General features: G+C 54.4%; 2 protein-coding genes across 8 annotated transcripts in view; one reads left to right on the top strand and one right to left on the bottom strand.

Moving 5' to 3' along the window:
* Window positions 1-21,542, top strand: part of PTGES3 (prostaglandin E synthase 3) — a 134,735-nt gene that overhangs the window by 23,246 nt on the left and 89,947 nt on the right. The window lies entirely within an intron of this gene.
* LRP1 (LDL receptor related protein 1) overlaps window positions 1-21,542 on the bottom strand; it is a 90,422-nt gene that overhangs the window by 64,755 nt on the left and 4,125 nt on the right. For all 7 annotated transcript variants that reach the window (XM_056514918.1, XM_056514920.1, XM_056514919.1 and 4 more), the window contains exons 2-6: window positions 9,703-9,825; window positions 4,810-4,947; window positions 3,314-3,433; window positions 1,789-1,917; window positions 1,443-1,706 (exon numbers count right to left, since the gene is read on the bottom strand). In XM_056514918.1, coding sequence (XP_056370893.1) covers window positions 1,443-1,706; window positions 1,789-1,917; window positions 3,314-3,433; window positions 4,810-4,947; window positions 9,703-9,825 — 774 coding nt within the window. The remainder of the gene's footprint in view (window positions 1-1,442; window positions 1,707-1,788; window positions 1,918-3,313; window positions 3,434-4,809; window positions 4,948-9,702; window positions 9,826-21,542) is intronic.

Genomic DNA, 21,542 nt, shown 5'->3' with positions numbered 1-21,542 from the left:
CAGGTCGTGCCAGGGGCTGTTAACAGCCTTCATTTAACACATCTCCCACGGCACAAGTGGCAGTAATCTCTGCAGGAGAGGACAGGACAGGGAGCCAGGCTGTGGCACCGAGCATCCCAGGGCTCCCCTGGCAGCTGGAGCTGCTGCTCTGCAGCCCCTCAGCATCAATCTCCCCCCAGCAGATGCCAGCTCAAGCCCCAGGGAGGCCCCACTCCTGCTGGGAGCAGATAATGCCATAAAGAAGCAAATAAAGAGGGAAAGCACTAATTGGATTGGTGGGTATCACCAGTGTCCTGCTGGAGAGTGACATTATCTCTCCATCCTGACCCCCAGCACCCGGCTCAGAGCTGGGGGAATTCACTCCTCCACTTCCTCTGTGCTGATGAACTCTGAGGGAGCCTTCAGAGACCCCCAGAATCCCACAGATCCCCCTAAATCCTGGGAGAGGGGAGCAGGAAACCGAGCCCTGTGCTGCCCAGCTCCACACTATCGCCTGTGAGAGCAAAGGGTGAGGCCCCTCCCTAAAAATACACCCTGCCCTAAAAATACACAGGGAGAGCTTAAATTAACTGTGCACACACACCCTGAGCAATCCACAGCCTGCCCAGCCCAGCCACACAGACCCTGGGACCCCCAGGACCCCCAGGACCCCCAGGACCCCAGCTCACACCCCACAGAGAATCGTTCTGGGCTCCAAGATCCACCCAGGACTTCCCTCCTCTGCAGAGATCCATTCACACCAGTTCAATTTGCTGGATGAGCCATTGCAATGAGCTTCAGGCCCCCCTGGAAGCCTCCCCAGTTTCAGGAGGCAATGGGGGATGACCCACTGCAAACCCCAGATCCCCCAGTATCCAGCTCAAAGGATAAAACCAGTGACAGGAATCGTCCCAAATCCCAGTTTTCCAGCTGAGACACCCACTTGCTTTCCCCATGGGGGGACCCCACCATCCCCATTGCTCTGCACAGGCAGGGAAGGTTCTGGAAACCCACAGGAAACCCCCCACCTTGTACTCAGCACCAAAATCCCAACCAGTAACTCTCCCTCCTGTCCTGACTGCAGAGCTGGGACCAGCAAGCCCAAACAGTGCTGGCCACAGGGCCACCAGCAGAAGGAAACTGCCAGCCACTCACAGTGTGACTCAGTGGCACCCACAGAGCCACCTTTGTGCTGGCAGTTTGCTCTTGGTCACTTTTTGGGGTGGGACTTGATCGTTTTTTTAGGGTGGGACCAAAGGAAGCAAGAACTGCCATCCCAAAACCTGCTGCACAGGAGCAGCTCCACTCCTCCCTCATATCTGCACACCCAAAAAGAACAAAACCTGATAGAAATAACAACAAAATGGAAGGGGATGACCTGTGGGAAGCTGCCTCCTTCCCAATCCCACCCCCACAGGCTGGGATGGGGGAGCACAGGGGGGTCCCGGGGACGGGGCACTCACGGTGCAGGCTCAGGGAGATGTTGATGGAGCGTTCCTCCACAAATCCCTTCAGGTTGGGGATCCTGGCACACTTGAGGATGGTCTGGGAGGCACTGTCCCCCACGTGGACCCAGCACACCGTGTCCTCCACGTAGTTGAAGTCCATGGCCGTGGTCTGCTTGGCGCTGGTGGGGGTGATGTTGGGCACGGGGGTCCCGCTCAGGTAGGTGGCCAGGATGTTCTGGGAGTTGGCAATGAGCAGCACAGGAGGGCGATCCACGGGCTCTGGGGGCAAGGAGGGGACAGGGGGGTCAATCTGTGAGCCCAGGGCAGGTCAGTGTGCAGGGCTGCCCCTCGAGGCTCTCACCGTTCTTGGCTTTGCAGGATCTGTTGTCTGGCTGCAGGAGATACCCCTCGACACAGCTGCACGTGTAGGAGCCCTCAGTGTTGCTGCATGTCTGGCTGCAGGTCCCATACACAGTGCATTCATCAAAGTCTGGGAAAAACAGGGAAAAACACAAGGTTGGGACCAGAAAAAAAAACAAAACATCTCCTTTGCTGCCTGAGGAAGGAATGAAGCTCCCCAGTTTCTCCAAGGTAGAGCTGGTGAGGAGGGGATGATCCCTGAGACAAAGGGACCCTCACACCAGCCTGCCAAAAAATCCAAGGGACCCTCACATCAGCCTCCAGAGGAACTGAAGGGACCCTCATTCCCTCCCAAGGAATCACCTTCCAAGCTCCTGCTCCCTGCCTGGCCACTGAGCCTCCCCCAGCCCTGCACCTCCATTCCCACCCCAAATCCCTCCAATCTCCAGCTCCCAGCCCCTGGCTCTGCCCCTGGCTCTGCTGCTCTTTCTCCTGGCAGATGAAAGTGATGCATCCCCAGAGCAGGGAATGGTCCCCTCCACCACATGAATGGGATGGAGCCATCACAGTCTCTCACTTCCAGATTTGCTTCCACCACACCAGTGCCATCAATCCTTGCTGAGACCCTCTCCTATTTTTCCCATCCTCTCTGAGGCAGGGACACCAGGAGTATGTGCCAGCCCTGACTCCATACAAATACAAATACAAATATAAAGCTTTTCCTTATTCCCAGCATTCCTCACTCAGGCTTTTGGGAGCCACATCCACAGTGGAGGGAGTCCCACCTCATCCCATTATCCCATTATCCTATTATCCCATTATCCCATTCCATCCCATTGATCCCATCCCACTGATCCCATCCATCTCATCTCATCCCACTGATCCCATTGATCCCACTGATCCCATTGATCCTATCCAATTATCTCATCCCACTGATCCTATCCCACTGATCCCATTCATCCCATCCCACTGATCCCATCCCATTGATCCCATTGATCCTATCCCATTATCCCATCCCATTGATCCCATCCCACTGATCCCATCTCATCCCATTGATCCCAACCCATTGATCCCATTCATCTCATCCCATCCCATTGATCCCATCCCACTATCCCATCCCATTATCCCATTGATCCTATCCCATTATTCCATCCCACTGATCCCATCTCATCCCATTGATCCCTCCCATCTCATTGATCCCATTCATCCCATCCCATTGATCCCACTGATCCCATCCCATTGATCCCATTGATCCCACTGATCCCATCGATCCCATCCTGTGGATCCCATCCCATTGATCTCATCCCATCCTGTGGATCCCATCCCATTGATCCCATTGATCCCATCCCATCCCATCCCATACGATTGCTCTGATCCCACTGATCCCATCCCATCGATCCCATCCCATTGATCCCACTGATCCCACCCCATCCCACCCCACCCCCAGCCCTGCTGTGGGACAGTGGCACTGGCCACATCCCAGGGTGCCCAGCACGGAGTGGGGGCTCTGCCCAGCCCAGCCCCACCTCTGCAGCTCCTCCTGTCCTCAGCCAGCTGGAAGGAGTGGTTGCAGTAGCAGACAGGGCCGGACAGCGTTGGTGCACAGTGGTGCTGGCAGTCCAGAGCTGAGCAGTTGGCCAGTTGTTCTGAGGGGATGATGGAACAGAGAGGATGTCACCCAGGATGGACACCAAGAGCCAAGGGCTGGGTGAGCAGGACCACCAGACACCCCACCAGGATCTGCTGGGAGACTTCACACAGCTCCCACCTCAGCAAAAAAAAAGGACTGAGCCCCTCAGCAGGGGGAGGGAGGATTTGTGGGGTACACAGCTGCTCCAGGGAGGGGGGTCTGAGCAGCCCCTGCCACCCCCAGTGCTGCTGGCTCCCTGCCACTTCCAGGGCTGGCACCCCTTGTGCAGGGGATGCAGTCCCAGGGCATCCTGAGGGCCCAGAGCTCCCCTCCTGTCCAGCCCTGGAGTGCTCAGGGGACAATGTGGGGGTGCAGCACGGGGGCTCCACTGGCATTGCCACCCCCAGGATGTCTGCAAGGGCAGCAGAGAGACCCCAACTCCCTGGGGGAGCAATGCTCCAGCAGCCTGAGTGGGAACAGGGAGTGGGGTGACAGTTTGGGGTGATGGCTCAGTGTGACAGCTCAGGGTGACAGCCCAGGGTGACAGCCCAGGGTGACAGCTGGAGGTGACAGCTGGAGGTGACAGCTCACCTGCCCAAGCCTGGGGCAGTGGCAGGCTGGGACTTGCAAGCAGCTGCCAGGAAATGCAGGAAATGCCTCCCTGGGGCGGCACCAGCCACGGGCAGGGGGGACTCAGCATCCAGCTCAGGCACCACCGAGGGCTGGAGGCCCCAGCGTGCCCAAACCTGTGAGCACCAGGTGCCCAAAGCCCTGAGCAGCTGCCCCAACACAGCTCAGCTGGCTCACTTTGCTGCCTGGCTGTGAAAAATCAGATCCCACTTAAGTAACGACAGCCCTTACTGAAATATTAATTCTCAGCCCAGGCACAGCTGCTCCCATGGGATGCAGGCAGTGGAGAGGAGCTGGGTGCCAGCAGGGAGCCCTCTGGGGTCAGGGGTCTCAGGGGGGCAGGACAGGAGCCCCTCAGCCCAGGCAGGGCAGGGTTGGGGAGCACAGAGGCTCTGGAGAGCAGGGTCAGCCCAGGACACACGTTTCTGAGCCATTAATCTGCACAGCAGCACGCTGGTTTAGGGAGTTTTCCAGCAGGATTAGCCATGGGGACAGGCCAGGAGGGGGGACAAAGCTCCTGGAAATTAGGAAAAAACCACAGTACTATCTCTTATCTGGACCAGAACCCCAAGCCTGGAGCTTTTCAACCCAGGAGACAACGCAGCTATTTCACGGCTGCAGGCTCAGGAATGATGGGCATTTCACCCCCAAGCAGCTCTGGATAATCTCTGGGGCTGAGCTGAGCGTGGTGGGGCTGACACTCAGCAGCAGAAAGCAGGGAACTGACGTGCAGGGGAGCCCCCCTGGCGCCCCCAGACTCACCCCTGCAGTGGGGACCCTCGTCGGAGCCGTCGGGGCAGTCGTGCAGCCCGTTGCACAGTTTGCTCATGGGCACGCACAGCTCCGTGCCCAGGCAGTTGTGCTCGTTGGGCTGGCAGCGGGACACTCTGCTCTGGGGGCCTGCAGGGCACAGGGATCAGTGTCAGACCCTCATTTCCACCAGCCAGTCCAACACAAGATACAAATCCTGCAGCATTTACACACAGCCTGTAAGAATCATTACATTGCCATAATATGTTACACTTTATCCTTACATTACCATCGTGTGTTATACTTTATCATTACATTGCCATAATACGTTATACTTTAAACACTAAAAACTACTTTTTGGACCTCTTCTGCCAAGCTAGCAGGGTCTTCTCTGACTTTTGGACCATTCTATCAAGAGGGGATTACTTTCAGCTGGCCATCCAGTTATTTTCTAATTATTTAGTAACTAAGGTTTGATATCTTAAAGATGGCTTTCATTTTAATCTCGCTTATATTCTATATTCTCAAAATCTTTTGCTAAGCAATCATATTTATAAGGTTTTCCTGTTTTATCCTTTCCAACAGGTCAGCACAGGGACCTCCCCACCATGTGCCAGCACCCTCCTTGTCCTGAGGCTGTGGCACATGGGGGCCCCTCTGTGCCCAGCACAAGGAGACTTAATCTCCATTATTAACTGGAAAAATTACAAAGAGAGCCAGGCTTTATTTTTTAAGCTCCTCTGAAAAGAAGCAAGGCATGGAGACAAATAACAAACACAGCATAAATCCACTAACAGCCTGAAACCCCAGGAAAAGCTCCTGTAAAGTCCAGCACAGCTTTACCCCAGGCTGGAGGTGGCTGCAGGGGTGACAATGAGCCCTGGTACAGCCCCTGCAAATCCTGATCCCCTCCATGCAACCTCCTCTCCCTGCCCCAAATCCACAATTCAGGGCTGAACACGCAGCTACCAACACATCTCTGCTCAGCCAAAACACTAAAATCCCATTTTCCAGGGGCTGTTGATGCCTCTCCCTCCCCTCAGCAGGGCTGGCAGAAATAGCTCTGCGATCCCCCCAGTGAGCAGAGAGAAGGGCAGAGCACACAAAGTGTCCAGGAACAGTCCCATTTTAGCCCAGTCACCTTCAGCAGAGACTCCAGCAGCAGAGTTTGCCCTAAATAAGCTGCAGCTCTCCTTGGAGAGGAGTGTTACATCACACACAGAGCTCTGTGAGCTGGTACATCCTCACCCCACACGGCTCAGACAGCTCTGGGTGTGATCCCACCGTGACCCCTGGGCTCCCAGGAGGGGACAAAAGGAGATAAAAGCCCTGGAAGCACATGGACCACAGAGCCCAGGGTTTGTGACAACCCCCCCAGCAGCCCCACACCGAGCAGGATCCTCAATCCATCCCAGCCAAAGCTTCCTTCTGTCCATCCTGGGCACTGACCCCCATTTCTGCCTGAAAAACAGGAATCTAATAAGCTCCAGATGCCAAATTGCTCTCCTGAGTCTCAAACACACCCCAGTACGCCCCCAGTGAGCTGACTGGGGGCACTGGGTGATGGGATCCTCCAGGCCCTGTCACAGCCAGCAGGGATTTGAGCTTCTCCTCTTTCCCAGCCCCAGAGCACCCAGCAGATGATTCCTGGGAGAATTTCTCACTGGCTGCCACTGCACAGATTCATTTTGTGCAGAGGGTGGGCCCCCTGTAATTGCAAATTATGGGTTAATTAAGTAACATCGATATATGGACCAGGAGAATGGAGGGGCTGAAGTGAAGAGCCCAATTCATCAGTCAGAGCTGCTCTGCTGTGCCCATTATTCCCTGCAAAGAGCCTGGATCAAACCACTTATCCCAAACAGGGCAGGATTAATCCACAAGCCACTTTGTTTGCTTTTGACCGTGCTGGTGCTAATAAATGAGCCAATTTATTCCATGTGACAAGCTTGTGGTACACCCCAAGGAGCTGAATTAGATAGGAATGTTTAACCTCCAAAAACCACTCAGGAAAAAAAAAATAAAATAAAAAGAAAGATAGCAGAAAAGGAAGAATTGCAACTGCAGTTGATTTGGCAACAGCCCAGATGGGAGGAACACGATGAGGGAAGAGGCTGGAGGAGCAGGGGTGGGATGGCCCCACTTGTCCCATCAGGATGGACACAGGTGACAGCACTGAGGGTCCTGGTGCTGCCTCTGGGTCACTTCTGAACTCATCAGTGCCAAGAGCAGACCCAGCACAGCAAGATGAGGCATCCCAGGCCTCCTGTACCTTTGGTCAATGAACAGGCATCACCAAATTCCTTCTCAGAGCCCCTCAGCTTTGATTTCCAGCAGGATGGAGGCTCTTGTCCAAGTGTTTTCCTCTCAGGAAAACTCTGCTAGAATCATGTGTGAGCCACTCACAGCAAATAGCAGCACTGGGGACAGGAAGGGAATGGCCTGAACACCTGAGCAAAGCCAGGGAATACTTCAAAGGATTCCCCAGGGAGGAAAAGCTGGCACGTGCCTGACAGGAGAACATCAGTGCCAGGCAAACACTGCAGCACCAAAGGGCACCAGGGCCTCAGCAGGAGCTCAAACACAGATTAAATGAGAGCAATAAAAGTCATTCTCCCCCTGCCAGAGAGATAAGAGGGATGAGAGGCTGCTGGAAGCCCCAGAGTGGCGTGAGAAAAGCTGGCCTGGCAACCTGCAGATAGCAGGGCCAGTGCTGGCAGGTCAGGAATGAGCCCAGGCAGGAGGCTCCACTCATCCCCTGCACCCCAGATGTGCCCTGGCACCCCAATCTCTGTGTCCTGGGGGGCACAGCATCACCCTGACTCCCTTCCAGGCTCTAGGGGTGCAGGAAGGTAAAGCCCCTCCAGAGATCAGCTGGGGAGGGAAATGCTCCCAAAAAACTGAGGGATTCTAAAGTTTGGGGTCTGATAATGGAAACACACAGACTCAGTCCCACACATGGTGGGGAGGAGGTGCCAGGCTTGGATCTGTGTCCCAGAGGTTCCCAATTCCCTGTCCTGGGAGCACAGGGGCAGCAGGGATGAACCCTCAGGGGGCTTGGACCAAACCCAAGAGTCTTCCAGCATCCATGAACTGCACACAGAGGGGCACCCACAGCACCAGAGGCTGCTCCTCAGCCCCAAGGAAGGGAGAGGAAGGAGGTGGAGAGGGAAGAGCACCCAAGGGTGCTGCGGTCACCTGCGCACAGACCCAGCAGGGATGCTGAACACGCCAATCAGGAGGGATTTTTTTCCATCCTGCTGTAATTTTCCAGGGCTGCTGATTGACTGGAGGCAGCCAGCCCATCCCAGCCCCCCATCCCTCCCACGGAGGGGCCCTTGCATCATTTTGCCTCAAGGAATAAACAAACCTAGAGCAGAAGCAGAAGCTGCTCTGGAGGAGACGGTGCTGCCAAGCACAGCGTGAGGTGGGAGTCTGGGAGGGAGAGCTGGGCAGGGACAGGAGACTCTGCTGGGTCTGGAATCCTGGACATGGGCACAGGTGGCTCCTTGCTCCAGCCCTGGCACAGCAGGACTGGCACAGCCACCACCCCTGGTGTCACCCCAGCTCTGCAGACACCCCCCACATTCCCATCCCCACACCTCACCCAATCCCAAATCTCTGTTTCCTCCCAGAGAGATTCAGCACCCCAAACGAGGCAGGAGCACCTGGAGCTGTGCCCACGTGGCTCCACCAGCTCAGCATCCTAATCCCAGAACACATCTGGGACAGCAGTGTCACCTTTCCAGCTGCTCCCTGGGACTCCCAGGGATCTCCTTCCCTCACTCCCCACAGCCAGGAATGGGCTGAGGATGGGGTGACACTGCTGCTGACTCCTCCCTCCTCCTGCACGTCCATTTTGGGGACAAACACAAATTGGAACATTTGGGAAACAAACACAAATGAGAGATTCCTCATTTCCAGGAGGCTGGTTTGGAAAAATGGACGGATTCATGGATGGGTGGATGGATGGATGGATGGATGGATGATGGATGGATGGATGATGGATGGATGGATGGATGATGGATGGATGGATGGATGGATGGATGGATGGATGATGGATGGATGGATGGATGGATGGATGATGGATGATGGATGGATGGATGATGGATGGATGATGGATGGATGGATGGATGGATGGATGGATGGATGGATGATGGATGGATGGATGGATGATGGATGATGGATGATGGATGATGGATGATGGATGGATGATGGATGGATGGATGATGGATGGATGGATGGATGGGTGATGGATGGATGGATGGATGGATTCATGGATTCATGGATTCATGGATGGATGGATTCATGGATGGATGATGGATGGATGGATGATGGATGGATGGATGATGGATGGATGGATGGATGGATGGGTGATGGATGGATGATGGATGGATGGATGGATGGATGGATGGATGGATTCATGGATGGATGATGGATGGATGGATGGATGGATGGATGGATGGATGATGGATGGATGGATGGATGGATGATGGATGATGGATGGATGGATGGATGGATGGATGATGCATGGATGATGGATGGATGGATGGATGGATGGATGGATGATGGATGGATGGATGGATGGATGGATGATGGATGGATGGATGATGGATGGATGGATGATGGATGGATGGATGGATGATGGATGGATGATGGATGATGGATGGATGATGGATGGATGGATGGATGGATGGATGGATGGATGGATGGATGGATGGAGGGATGGATGAATCCATGGATTCATGGATGGAAGGATTCATGGATGGACAGATGGACAGATGGACGGACAGAATGGACACCCCCACCCCGAGGGCAGCTGAGGTAGAACGTTGCTGCTCTGGAACATCCATGGAGCCGTGGAACAGACCCAGAAGAAGAGATTTGGGAGGAAACCATACGTACATATCTCGGGAGACTCGTCCGAGCCGTCCGGACAATCCTTCTCCCCGTCACAGCGCCAGCCCTTGGATATGCACGTGATCTGATCCTTGCATGCAAACTGTTTGGGGCTACAAGTCTTGGGTGCTGCATGAGAAAATAAATAACCATAACAAACAACATCAGTTTCTTCCCAAGGACAAGTTGTTTCAAAAGAAAAATCAAATTTCAATTAAAGGCTGAGATTGGTTTGGGTTTGTTTTCTTTTTTTTCTGAGGGGGGGATGATTTCTTTCCTATGGCTTGGCAGAAGTTTGAGCCTGGCACAGGATCCATCAAGCCTGCCCCTAAGGAAAGGAGGAAATTTAAGCTGGAGCATTAATTACACCGAGAGAAAACAGGAGTCGAGCACTGTGATGCGCTCACAGATTTTAAAGATCATTTAACTTGGATGAATTAGCTCCTGGGAGCCAGAGGCGCTTCGTTTTCTGTGCTAGGCAAGAGAAAAACAGGGGAAAAAACAAGAGAACCCAAATGAGAACAAATTAAAAAGTAATGTTTTTTTAAATCATGAGGACAAAAGCAGGATGGGGATCCATCCATCCCATGTCCAGCCCAGGGAAGGGTGGCCCCACATCCCTCACACGGGGAGGGAAAATGGGCAGAGGAAAAGCCAAAATCCAGAGTTCAGGCTGGGAAGAGAATCCTACCCATGCCTTGGGGGTCACTGAAATGGGAGGGGACACTGCACCCCCCCAAAATGGAGAGGCTGAAATGGGGGGGTCAGTGAAATGGGGTCACTGAAATGGGGGGGTCAGTTAAATGGAAGGGGTCAGTGAAATGAGGGGGGTCACTGAAATTAAATGGGGGGAGTCACTGAAATGGGGGTCGCTGCCATTGAGGTGGTCACAACCATTGGGGGGGTCACTGCCATTGTGGGGGGGGGTCACTGCCATTAAGGGGGGGGGGCACTGCCATTGGGGGGGTCACTGCCATTAAGGGGGGGGTCACAGCCATTGGGGGGTCACTGCCATTGGGGGGGGGGGGTCACTGCCATTGGGGGGTCACAGCCATTGGGGGGTCACTGCCATTAAGGGGGGGTCACTGCCATTAAGGGGGGGTCACAGCCATTGGGGGGGGTCACTGCCATTAAGGGGGGGTCACTGTCATTAAGGGGGGGTCACTGTCATTAAGGGGGGTCACTGCCATTAAGGGGGGTCACTGCCATTAAGGGGGGTCACTGCCATTGTGGGGGTCACTGCCACGGGGGGTCACTGCCCAGCCCAGCCCCGGGGTGTCCGGAGCTCTTGCAGACCCAGCGCAGCCCCGAGCCCTTGCTCCAGCCAAGGCAGCCGCACACGCAACTCCCAAAACATCCATCTCGTGGCACGGCTGCTCTCCTGCCAAATTCCCGCTCCCAGGATCCCCTGCACTTCCTGCTCAGCCCGGGAACGGGGGGGTCTCTGTGTCTGCATCCTCCTCCTGCCTGGGGGCTGCTCACAGCCAGGGAGGCGGCGAGGGGAGAGGATGGGGGTGGTCTGTCCCCAGCCCCATCGCTGAAGGGTGCCAGGAAACTCCCACCCTGTCTCAGCCCTGATTACTCCTGGGAGCTGCACAGGGCTTTGCCTGCTGCTGTTTGCTCTGATGGAAGAGCAGCTCCTGCTGCCAGCCTGTTCCCTTCTTCTCTGCCAGTCTGCTTCCCTTCCTCCCTGCTTCCCTTCTATCCCTGCTTTCCTTCTTCCCTGCTTCACTTCCTTCACTGCTTCCCTTCTTCCCTGCTTCCCTTCCATCCCTGCCAGGCTGTTCCCTTCCATCCCTGCTTCCCTTCCTTCACTGCTTCCCTTCCTTTCCTGATCTCTCTCCTTCTCTGCTCCCTTCCTGGTTCCCTGCTTTCCTTCCTTCCTTTCCTGCCTCCCTACTTTCCCTCTCTCCCTTCCCCACCTCCTTTCCTTCCCTCTTCCTTTCCTTCCCTCTTCCCTTCCCTTCCCTGCCCTTCCCTTCCCTTCCCTTCCCTTCCCTTCCCTTCCCTTCGGGGCTCCCTTCCCTTCCCTTCCCTTCCTTCCCTTGCCCTTCCCGTTCCCTTCCCTGTCCCTTCCCTTCCCTTCCCTTCCCTTCCCTTCCCTTCCCTTCCCTTCCCTTCCCTTCCCTTCCCTTCCCTGCCCCTCCCAGCACAGCCAAGAAGGAGACTGTACAGATTAAACTGGATGGAGCATCCCTGTTCCCTGTCCTTGCCCTCCCCAGCCTGTCCCTTCCTCCCACAGGCTCAGGGACAGGATCCTCCTGCTCCAGCTCTCCCACCCCCTCTTCCCTCCATCTCCAGCCACAGCCACATCCAAGGCAGGATTCATTAGGAAACCACAGCAAAGAACTGACACCCTCCTGGATTTCCTGCTCCTCCTCATCCTCCAGCACTGCTGGAACCAGCAGGTTTCACTTCCCAAAGAGCAGGCAGAGCTGCAGGAGGGCAAATCCCTGGGAACCCATCCCCAGCCAGGCCATGGGATGGGAAACCAGGAGCTTGTTTTGCACTGAGACACCAACCTCCAAATGCCTTGGAGCTGGAGCTGGAGCTGGCAGTGCTGGTGCTCAGTGATGACTCCTTTGAGCATCCCTGCTCCAGAACCAACTTGGAGATTGGTGCCCCAGTGCAAAACCAGCTCCTGGTTTCCCACAGTGGGATCCCTTCCAAGCACGGCCCCACACTGTCCTGAGATCCCTGATGCCCTTCCAGAGAGCCCAGAGCTCCTCAGCACCACCCAGACCCATCCCTTCAGCATCCCCAGCCACGGGAAGAGCTCAGGGCAGGGAGAGGATGGAAAGCACCATCACCCCACACATCCCTCCCTTGCACAACTCATCCCCAGCAGGTTCCAGTTCCTCTGGAATCAGCTCTACCTGCCCAGCCAGGGATGGTCCAGCTGGGATTTGGGATCCTTGGGGTGGGTCCTCACTGGAGGGCTCAGGGGGGTCCCACTGTCACCCCCCAGGAGATGCTGGATGCTCTGAGAGGCTGGAGAACAGCAAGAGAGGCACCAGGACACGGAGACCCAGCACCAGGTGGACAATTTGAGGTGTCTGTGCTCATTGCACTGAGCCGAGTTCCCTCCTGGGCCCAGCAGAGGCAGCGATGGAGCTGCAGGATGGGGAATAAAGGCGCCTTCATCGTGCACAATGAGCAGCTCAGAGCAGGGCTGGGGCAGCTGCAGGGACCTTGGCAGCCAGAGGAGAGACCCCAGCTCAAAAACAGCTCAAAGGGGACAAAACCAGGCTAAAAACACGGCATGAGTTTGTCAAAATAGCCAAAAAATAGGGGGAGCTGCAGGGGAAAAAAATATCCAAAGGAGGGTCAAAAAGCTGAAAAAATGGTTGGGGGAAAGGGTGTTGAAATGTGGTAAGAAGAAAAAAAAATAAAGGGGTGTGAGGAGTGGTGGGATAAAAGGAGACATAAGAAAAGGGTGCACAAAAAGAAATAAAAAAAAGAGGTCCTCAAAAAATAGCATTACCCCAAAAAAAGGGCTTCCCAAAAATGGGATTTAAAAAGGAAAAAAAAAAAAAAAGGTACCAAAAAAGGTTCCCCCTGAAGGCTGGAATAACAAAAAGGCCCAAAAAATTAAAAGGCCTAAATCCAAAATAGATCCAAAATCAAAGTGGTCCAAATAAAATGTCCCAAAAAAGCCATTTGGGTGCAAGAAAGGGGATTGCTCTCCAGGACAGGGTGGGAACAGAAATCCCAGCAGCATCTCCCCAGGTGGGAAGGGACAGCAGAATTCCATGGACAGCTGGAAGCTTTGTTGGAGGGTGGTGGGTTGGAAAAAACACAAACACTGAAAAAAAATCTGATTTTTTTTTTTTTTTGCCTAAAATAAGAAATGGACACCAAAACAGGGGAGATTGCCTGACCTTCAGTCCAGGGATGAGGGTGACATAAAAACCTGGCGAGACTGGAAGCAAAGCACAAAAATAAGAAGGAGCTCCTGCCCTGCTTCCTCCTCAGCTCCTCCTCCTCCTCTCCCAGGGAGGAGGCCAGGAAACGGTGCTGGCCATAAATACAGGCTGGGATTCACAAACCAGATGTTCTGGGGGAGAAAAGAGCAAAAAAGGGAGGGAGCAAATCCACCCCAGAGGGAAATATTCCCACTCTGTGCTCCTCCAGCTCTCCATCCCCACCTCACAAAACAGGGCAGGGTGTGTTTGGGGTAATTTGGGGTTTTTTTGGCTGTTCCATCAGCTCATCTTCATCCCAGTGTTTCTCCTCTTCCTCCTCCCCTGTGGATCCTGGCCAATTTTCCCAGTCAGAGCCAAACCCCCAGATTGGAATTTGGGAGCCTTTGGGTCACCCACCGCACAAACTCAGCCACATTCAACACCCAAAATCCACCAAAACCACATCAGCCACCCGAGGCCTCACTGCTCTCCCCCACATCATCCATCCTTTGTACTTAAAATACAGAAAAAATAAACAGGATTTGTTCCTTTTTTTGTGTTTCCAGAACTTCCAGCAGCCTCAGGACAGGGAAGGCCAAAGCCTGGAGCTCCAGGCTGATCCTCAAACCCCAAATCCAGCAAATTTTCCGCCTCCCAAAAGCTGAACTGGCTAATAGAGACATTTAAAATACCAAACCCTCAGGTCTGAGGCACATTTTTTCCAGGGGGGAAAGGGAAAGGAAAGCTCAGCTGTTTGTTTTGCATTTAAACACACCATCCCAAAACAGTTCAAATGCATTTTTGCAATTCTTCCATCCGGCCCCCTCCGAACAGGGAAGATTCAAACCAGATCCATTCCAGCACTGATGGGGCTGTGGCCATTCCCACAGGTATGTGGGGCTGGGGGAGGGGGATTGCTAAGTAAATATTGACTTTAAAATATGGTTTTTCCTTTTTCCCTTCATGGCATTGGAATCACGAGGTGATCACCTCCCTTTAACAACAAAATAAATGATTTTTTGGAGAAGGGAAGTCTGGTTCTGCTGTGTCAGAGCTCTGTGCCATTCCTGGGACAGGGTTCACTCTGATTTTCTCTCTTTTTGGAACTCCCAAGGAGACAACAAGAAATCCAATCAAAACCAAACTCTGTCATCACCTCAGCCCCAGCATTCTGGTGCTTCTCTGGTTTCCATCCCTGGTTTCTCATGTTCCCAGCCCTGATCAGGGATGATGCTGAATATTGATTTTAAAACACGGTTTTTCCCTTTTCCCTGCATGGCATTGGAATCACGAGGTGATCACCTCCCTTAAACAACAAAATAAATGATTTTTTGGAGGAGGGAAGTCTGGTTCTGCTGTGTCAGAGCTCTGTGCCATTCCTGGGACAGGCTCTGCATGGATGTCCAGACAGAGTTCACTCTTTTTGGAACTTCCAAGGAGACAACAAGAAATCCAATCAAAACCAAACTCTGCCATTCTGGTGCTTCTCTGGTTTCCATCCCTGGTTTCTCATGTTCCCAGCCCTGATCAGGTGGGAATTACCTGGCAGAGCCATCCAGGGGGACAGGCAGGGCTGTCACCCCCTGTCACATCCCAGAGGGACAGGCAGGATGGGGTCAGCACCCTCTGCTCACCCAGCCCCAGATCCCACCAGCACATCCCACTGGTCCTGTCCCACACACTGTCCCACTGCTGCCCACCTGGACACCCCCCATGGCAAGGGACATGGCCTGGGAGCCACTGGGTCCCCTGGTACCCCAGGGACTGGGAGATGCCACCCCAGTGTCCCCTCTGGGGTCACAGCCAGATCCCAGCCCACTCTGGGCAGCAGAGCAGGGAGAGGGGACGAGTCCAGGGCACTGGGAATGGATTCCCAGCAGCCAGGAGCTGCTCCAAACCCAAAGGAGAAGAGAGAGAGGATGGGGGGACAGAGAGGAGGAGGATGGATGGGTGGATGGATGGATGGATGGATGGATGGATGGATGGATGGATGAATGATGGATGGATGGATGGATGGATGATGGATGGATGATGGATGGATGGATGGATGGATGATGGATGGATGGATGATGGATGATGGATGGATGGATGATGGATGGATGATGGATGGATGGATGGATGGATGATGGATGGATGGATGATGGATGGATGATGGATGGATGGATGGATGGGTGGATGGATGATGGATGGATGATGGATGGATGATGGATGGATGGATGGATGGATGGATGGATGGATGGATGGATGATGGATGGATGATGGATGGATGGATGGATGGATGGATGGATGGATGGATGATGGATGGATGATGGATGGATGGATGGATGGATGGATGATGGATGATGGATGGATGGATGATGGATGGATGGATGGATGGATGGATGGATGGATGGATGGATGGATGATGGATGGATGATGGATGGATGATGGATGGATGGATGATGGATGGATGGATGGATGGATGGATGGATGGATGATGGATGGATGATGGATGATGGATGGATGGATGATGGATGGATGATGGATGGATGATGGATGGATGGATGGATGGATGGATGATGGATGATGGATGGATGATGGATGGATGGATGGATGGATGGATGGATGGATGGATGGATGATGGATGGATGATGGATGGATGATGGATGGATGGATGATGGATGGATGATGGATGGATGGATGATGGATGGATGATGGATGATGGATGGATGGATGATGGATGGATGATGGATGGATGATGGATGGATGGATGGATGGATGGATGATGGATGGATGGATGATGGATGGATGATGGATGGATGATGGATGGATGGATGATGGATGGATGGATGGATGGATGGATGGATGGATGAATGATGGATGGATGGATGATGGATGGATGATGGATGGATGGATGGATGGATGATGGATGGATGGATGATGGATGGATGATGGATGGATGGATGGATGGATGGACGGATGGATGGATGATGGATGGATGGATGGTGGATGGATGGATGATGGATGGATGGATGGGTGGATGGATGGATGGATGGAGAGGAGGAGGATGGAGAGGAGGAGGAGGATGGATAGAGAGGAGGAGGAAGATGGATGGACAAAGAGGAGGAGGAGGAGGGAGATGGATGGAGAGGAGGAGGATGGAGAGGAGGAGGATGGAGGGAGAGGAGGAGGAAGAACAAAGAGGAGGAGGAGGAGGAGGATGGACAGAGAGGAGGAGGAGCATGGATGGATGGATGGATGGAGAGGAGGAGGAGGATGGATGGGCTAGCACATCCCAGGGGAGGAAGGGATTGGAGGCAGGAGCTGCCCACAGCATCCCCGTGGAGGGGGAAGAGGGATAAAATCACATTGATAAAATCATATCGATAAAATCCCACTGATAAAATCCCACTGATAAAATCCCACTGCGGCTCCCAGGGCTGCGTCCATCCCGCAGCTCCATCACCTGACTCCAAACCCACCGGGGGGAGGCGATTTCCATGTGAACACGCCCCAGGAAATCTGCGAGGAATGCGCTCCCCCCTCCCCGCCCAGCCCCTTCCCCTCCCCTCCCCGGGCTCCAGCAGCTCCGCCGCCTTCAGATGAAATCCATTAAAAAGAAAAAAAAAAAAAAAAAAAAAAAAAAAAAGAAGGGAATAAAGGAAAGATTTGCATTTTAAACCAAATTCAGGAGCCGGGAGAGCCGTGATCCCCCGCGTCCCCTCCCCACGGAGAGTCCGCAGCACAACGAGCTGAAAAATGGCAGGAGATGGAGCCAGATGAAACAGCATTGCCAGGACTGGGGATAACAATCATAATAAAAGAAAAAAGAAAAAAAAATGAAATAGCTGGATCATCCAGACTGTGGTGGGGAAGGGCAGGAGGGGCAGCTCCAGCCCTGCAGCCGAGGGGGATTCGAGGGAGAATCCCGTTTTTTTGGTGTCTTTCTTTTGGCAGCTTATCTGCTATTTAAATGGAAAAAAAAAAAAAAAAAAAAAGAAGCGGGGGGGGGGTGAGAGGGAAGAAGAAAAGAAAAAAAAGCGTTTGCAGCCAGGAGAAAGGGGTTTAAGTCCTCTGGATGAGCTGCAGGCAGCCCTGGCAGGGTGCCCCATGTCCCTTTTTCCTTCCCCAGAGCAGGGTGGGGAGGGGGCACGGGCCTGCAGAGCCCCCCCACCTCCCCTACCTGCCCAGCCTTTATTCCCTGTGTCCATCCCAGCATCAGCAGAGGGATGTTTATACCCTGGGCAGTTGGGAACCCAAACAGGATCCGCCGTGGTTATTTATGGCCTGTGGCTGGAGCTGATAACGCTCCCTCCAGAGCTGTGCCTGCGCAGGGAATAAAGCAATTCCACAGGATAGATTAATAGGCATTTCATCCCAGCAGCTGGGAGGGAGGGAGGGAGGCTCGGTGGGGCAGGAGGGGCTGTGCTTCCTCCCGCCGGGCCGGGCATCAGCTCGCCAAGGCTTTCAAAGGGCTGGAGCCCGGCCAGAACCATCGGCCTTAATTCATTAGTCAACTCAATTTCGCTGCCTCCGCAAATAAGGACTTTGTCTGGGATGGGGAAACGGAGCAGAGCAGCTATTGTGCCCTGGGAGCGGGCAGAAAGGGCCCTTTGAGAGGACACTCTGCTGGAATAAAAGTCACTTTTATCCTGGAATAATTAGCATGCTCTGAGTACACTAATTATTCCCCCATAAAGGGACTTTTATTCCCGAGCAGCGCGGGGAGTTGCTCTGGATTCGGCTCCACCTGCTCGTGTGAACGCAGCCAGGGATGATCCAGCTGGGGTTTGGGGTGGCCACACCTGTGGGGCCTCACTGGAGGGCTCAGGGGGGTCACACTGTCACCCCCCAGGAGATGCTGGATGCTCTGAGAGGGTGAAGAACAGCAAGAAAGGCATGAGGACAGGGAGACCCAGACTTGTTCCAAACCTCCAGGTCAGTCCTGAGGCTCCCCTGGGTGCCCTGAGGGATGTCAGAGCATCTCCCAGCTCTGGGGAGAGCAAGGTCACAAAGCCACCATCACACTGCACAATCTCCCTGGACTTCAAGGCCTCTCCAGGGATAACAACCCCTGACAACACCCCTGCCCTGCTCCTGCCACAGTTTTGGCTGTCACTGATTCCCATCCCAGTCCCCAAAACAAAGCCTGACCAGCCCATGACACTGCTCCAGTCACCCATCACCTCCCCAGCACCGTGGTGAGGGCAAGGATTTGGGATTCCCTGACAGCACCTGGGAGAGCAGGTCCTGCACAGCTTCCAGGTGGCAGTTGCTCCACTGGAACAACATCCCTGGCACGGTGAAATGTCCCATCTGTCTGTGACTGGTACAAACAGTGAAAGAGGAACTGGCACAGTCATCCCTGAGCTGATGCTGTGTGCCAGATGCTGCCTGACCCCTTGGCATCTCCACTGGTGGTTCCTGAGGGTCAGGGATCCTGCTTTCCCCGGTTTTAACTTCTGCAAGTTGCAGAAAGAAGGAAAATGTGAGATTTCATGCAGCTGAAAGGGCGTGGGGCAGGGCAGGGACCGATGGCATCAGGGTGAGTAAGCAGCACCAGGCTCCAAATCCGCTCTTCCCTGGGGAAAACACGCTGCAGGCCGGCAGAGGAGAGGCTGAGCAAACCCATCTGGAAGGGCTGGGGGCTGAGCAGGAAGCAGGGCCCTGCTGTGGGCACAGACCCAAGGATGCAGAGGCAGCACGGCCCCGCTGCCCCAGCATCCGCCGGGAAGGCGGCTGGAGAGGGAAGTATTAAACCCAAGTGCTTCCTTTTCCAAACAATAAAAAAGCACCACGACACCCGGCGGGAGGAAACCCTTCACAGCTTTTTCCCTGCGCTGGGGGGCAGCTCCCAGTGCCTGCAGAGGATGGGATTGCTGTAAGAATCGTGGTTTGGGGGGTCTGTGCCCCCCAGTCAGAGCCCCCGAGGGTCATAAATCATCTGGAGCCACTCCACAGGCAGGGACAGAGGCAGGGACAGCCAAGGGGTGTTGACACCAGCAGGGGACCAGTAAATTGAGTGGCCCCAGCAAGGCACACGCTGGCACTGCCGCTCCCCAGCACCAAGATTTGTGTCCCTGTGCCACCCTTTAGGTCATTCCAGTTCTGAGAAAACCACCAGGTGCCAGCATCAAGGGCAGGGGGCAGCAGGAGGGGCTCAGTCCTGAGGAGCTCAGGGGGTGCAGACAGCCCTGCTGGAGCTGTGGTGGCCAGCTGGGATTGTTGGTGGCCCGGCTGAGCCATGTGTGACCCAGAGCACGAGCCCGTGCCCACCAACAAAGAGCTGCGGGTAAATGGGTGAGATTGATGCAATTCAAAGCTCTCAGCACGTTTCAATTTTTGCCTGGCAGCCTCCAGCAAACAAAACTGGCCACCCCCAGGGAGGCTGGGGAGTGGGGGCAGCAGCAGGATGGCTCCCAAAGCCTCCCCCAGCTGGAATCCACCTGGAATCCACCAAGAGCAGTCACTCCTCTCCACCTCCTGCAACTGCAGCCCCACAATTCAACAGCAACTCACTCACCCCACACCTGCCCAGCTCTGCACAAGCAGGATGAGACCCCCAACACCTGCCCATCCTCAGGATGAGACCCCCAAAATCTGCCCATCCCCAGGATGAGACCCCCAACACCTGCCCATCCTCACCACAGTCTCATTTGGAGAAACAGCATCTGCCAAGAGGCTAATTAGTCCACTCAATTAAAGATGCAACTTCCAACTCAATTAGACTCCCTCCCAGACATCCAAAATTCCCACTGCTGCCCCAGTCCATGTTTTGGACATCACAGACCTGCTCTCACCTTCCTGACTCTCCCTGGAGCCTGGGATGTTCTTCCCATCCCTGCCCTCGGTGTCACTGCAAGCACAGTCCCACAGGAGAAGCTCAGAGCTGCCAGCAAGGTCATTATCCAACAATTCTGCTGCCAGCCCCACGAGCAGAGCTGGGACCGTCTGTGATCCTGCACAGCATCTGCATGACTGCAGCTCCAGCCTGCTCCCTTCCCTGGCTCAGGAAGGACACTGGAGTCTATATTTAGCCCTAGAAACGGCCAGACCACGTTGGGGAACACAACTTCTCATGATGGAATAAGATCCAGAACCACCCTGCGGCTTTTCTTTCAAAAATAAGAGTTGCACAGCAAAGAAAACAAGGAGTTTGAGCCGAATTAGAAAATGCTGAAAATATTTGGTGCGGCCGCAGCCGGCAGGTCGGGCTGCCCAGGAGCCTGGAAAGGGCTGGAAAGTTAAGTCAACAGCAAAACCTGGGCTGTAAATAGCTCGAGGTGGCCTTGGATTGCAAAACCCCCAGGAGAATGAAGAAAAGCACCCCCTGGAAAACAAGCTGCAGATGGGGCAGATGCTCCGTTTGGCAGAGCCTGAGGACGGCAGAGCTGGGTGAAAAAAGTGCCTGTCTGCTTGGAGAGGCCATGGCCACCAAGGCCCAGTCCCTGGAGAGGGATGTCCATGGGAACACAGCTGGAATGCTCTCTGGGAGGTGATGAGATAAAATTCATCCCAAGCACAGGGAGAGTCCTGTCTGCCTGGCAGAGGAAGGGGTGTGGGAAGGAAACAGGCTCTTGCATCCACTGCTCCCAGTCCAAGCCAGCTGCCACTCCTGGGATCAGCACCCATTCCCAACTGGGACCACTGGATTCATCCCAGCACTTCACTGGTTTGCTGGGCTGAGCTGGGAGAGGGCTGCAGGTTTAGCAGGCAGCTCTCACAAAGACTCAGGGCTCAGGCCCTGCAGGGCTGGGAGGTCTGGGGGGCACAGAGAAAAGATTTATCTGCACCAGGAAAGTGTTTGGAGTCGATCTGGGAACTGAAATCATCTCCGTGCCTGGAAGAGGAACCTCCTGCCCTAAGGCAAAGCTGTGGGCTCATCACTGTGCTGACTCAGCAGGATGTGGCACATCCTGTGTGTTCCCCCCTGTCCCCAGGCACTCCAGGGCTCCCCAGGGC

This window comes from Oenanthe melanoleuca, linkage group LGE22 (assembly GCF_029582105.1).
Source record: "Oenanthe melanoleuca isolate GR-GAL-2019-014 linkage group LGE22, OMel1.0, whole genome shotgun sequence".
In the NCBI taxonomy this organism is placed as follows: Eukaryota; Metazoa; Chordata; class Aves; order Passeriformes; family Muscicapidae; genus Oenanthe; species Oenanthe melanoleuca.
This window is presented reverse-complemented; position numbering and strand designations above follow the sequence as displayed.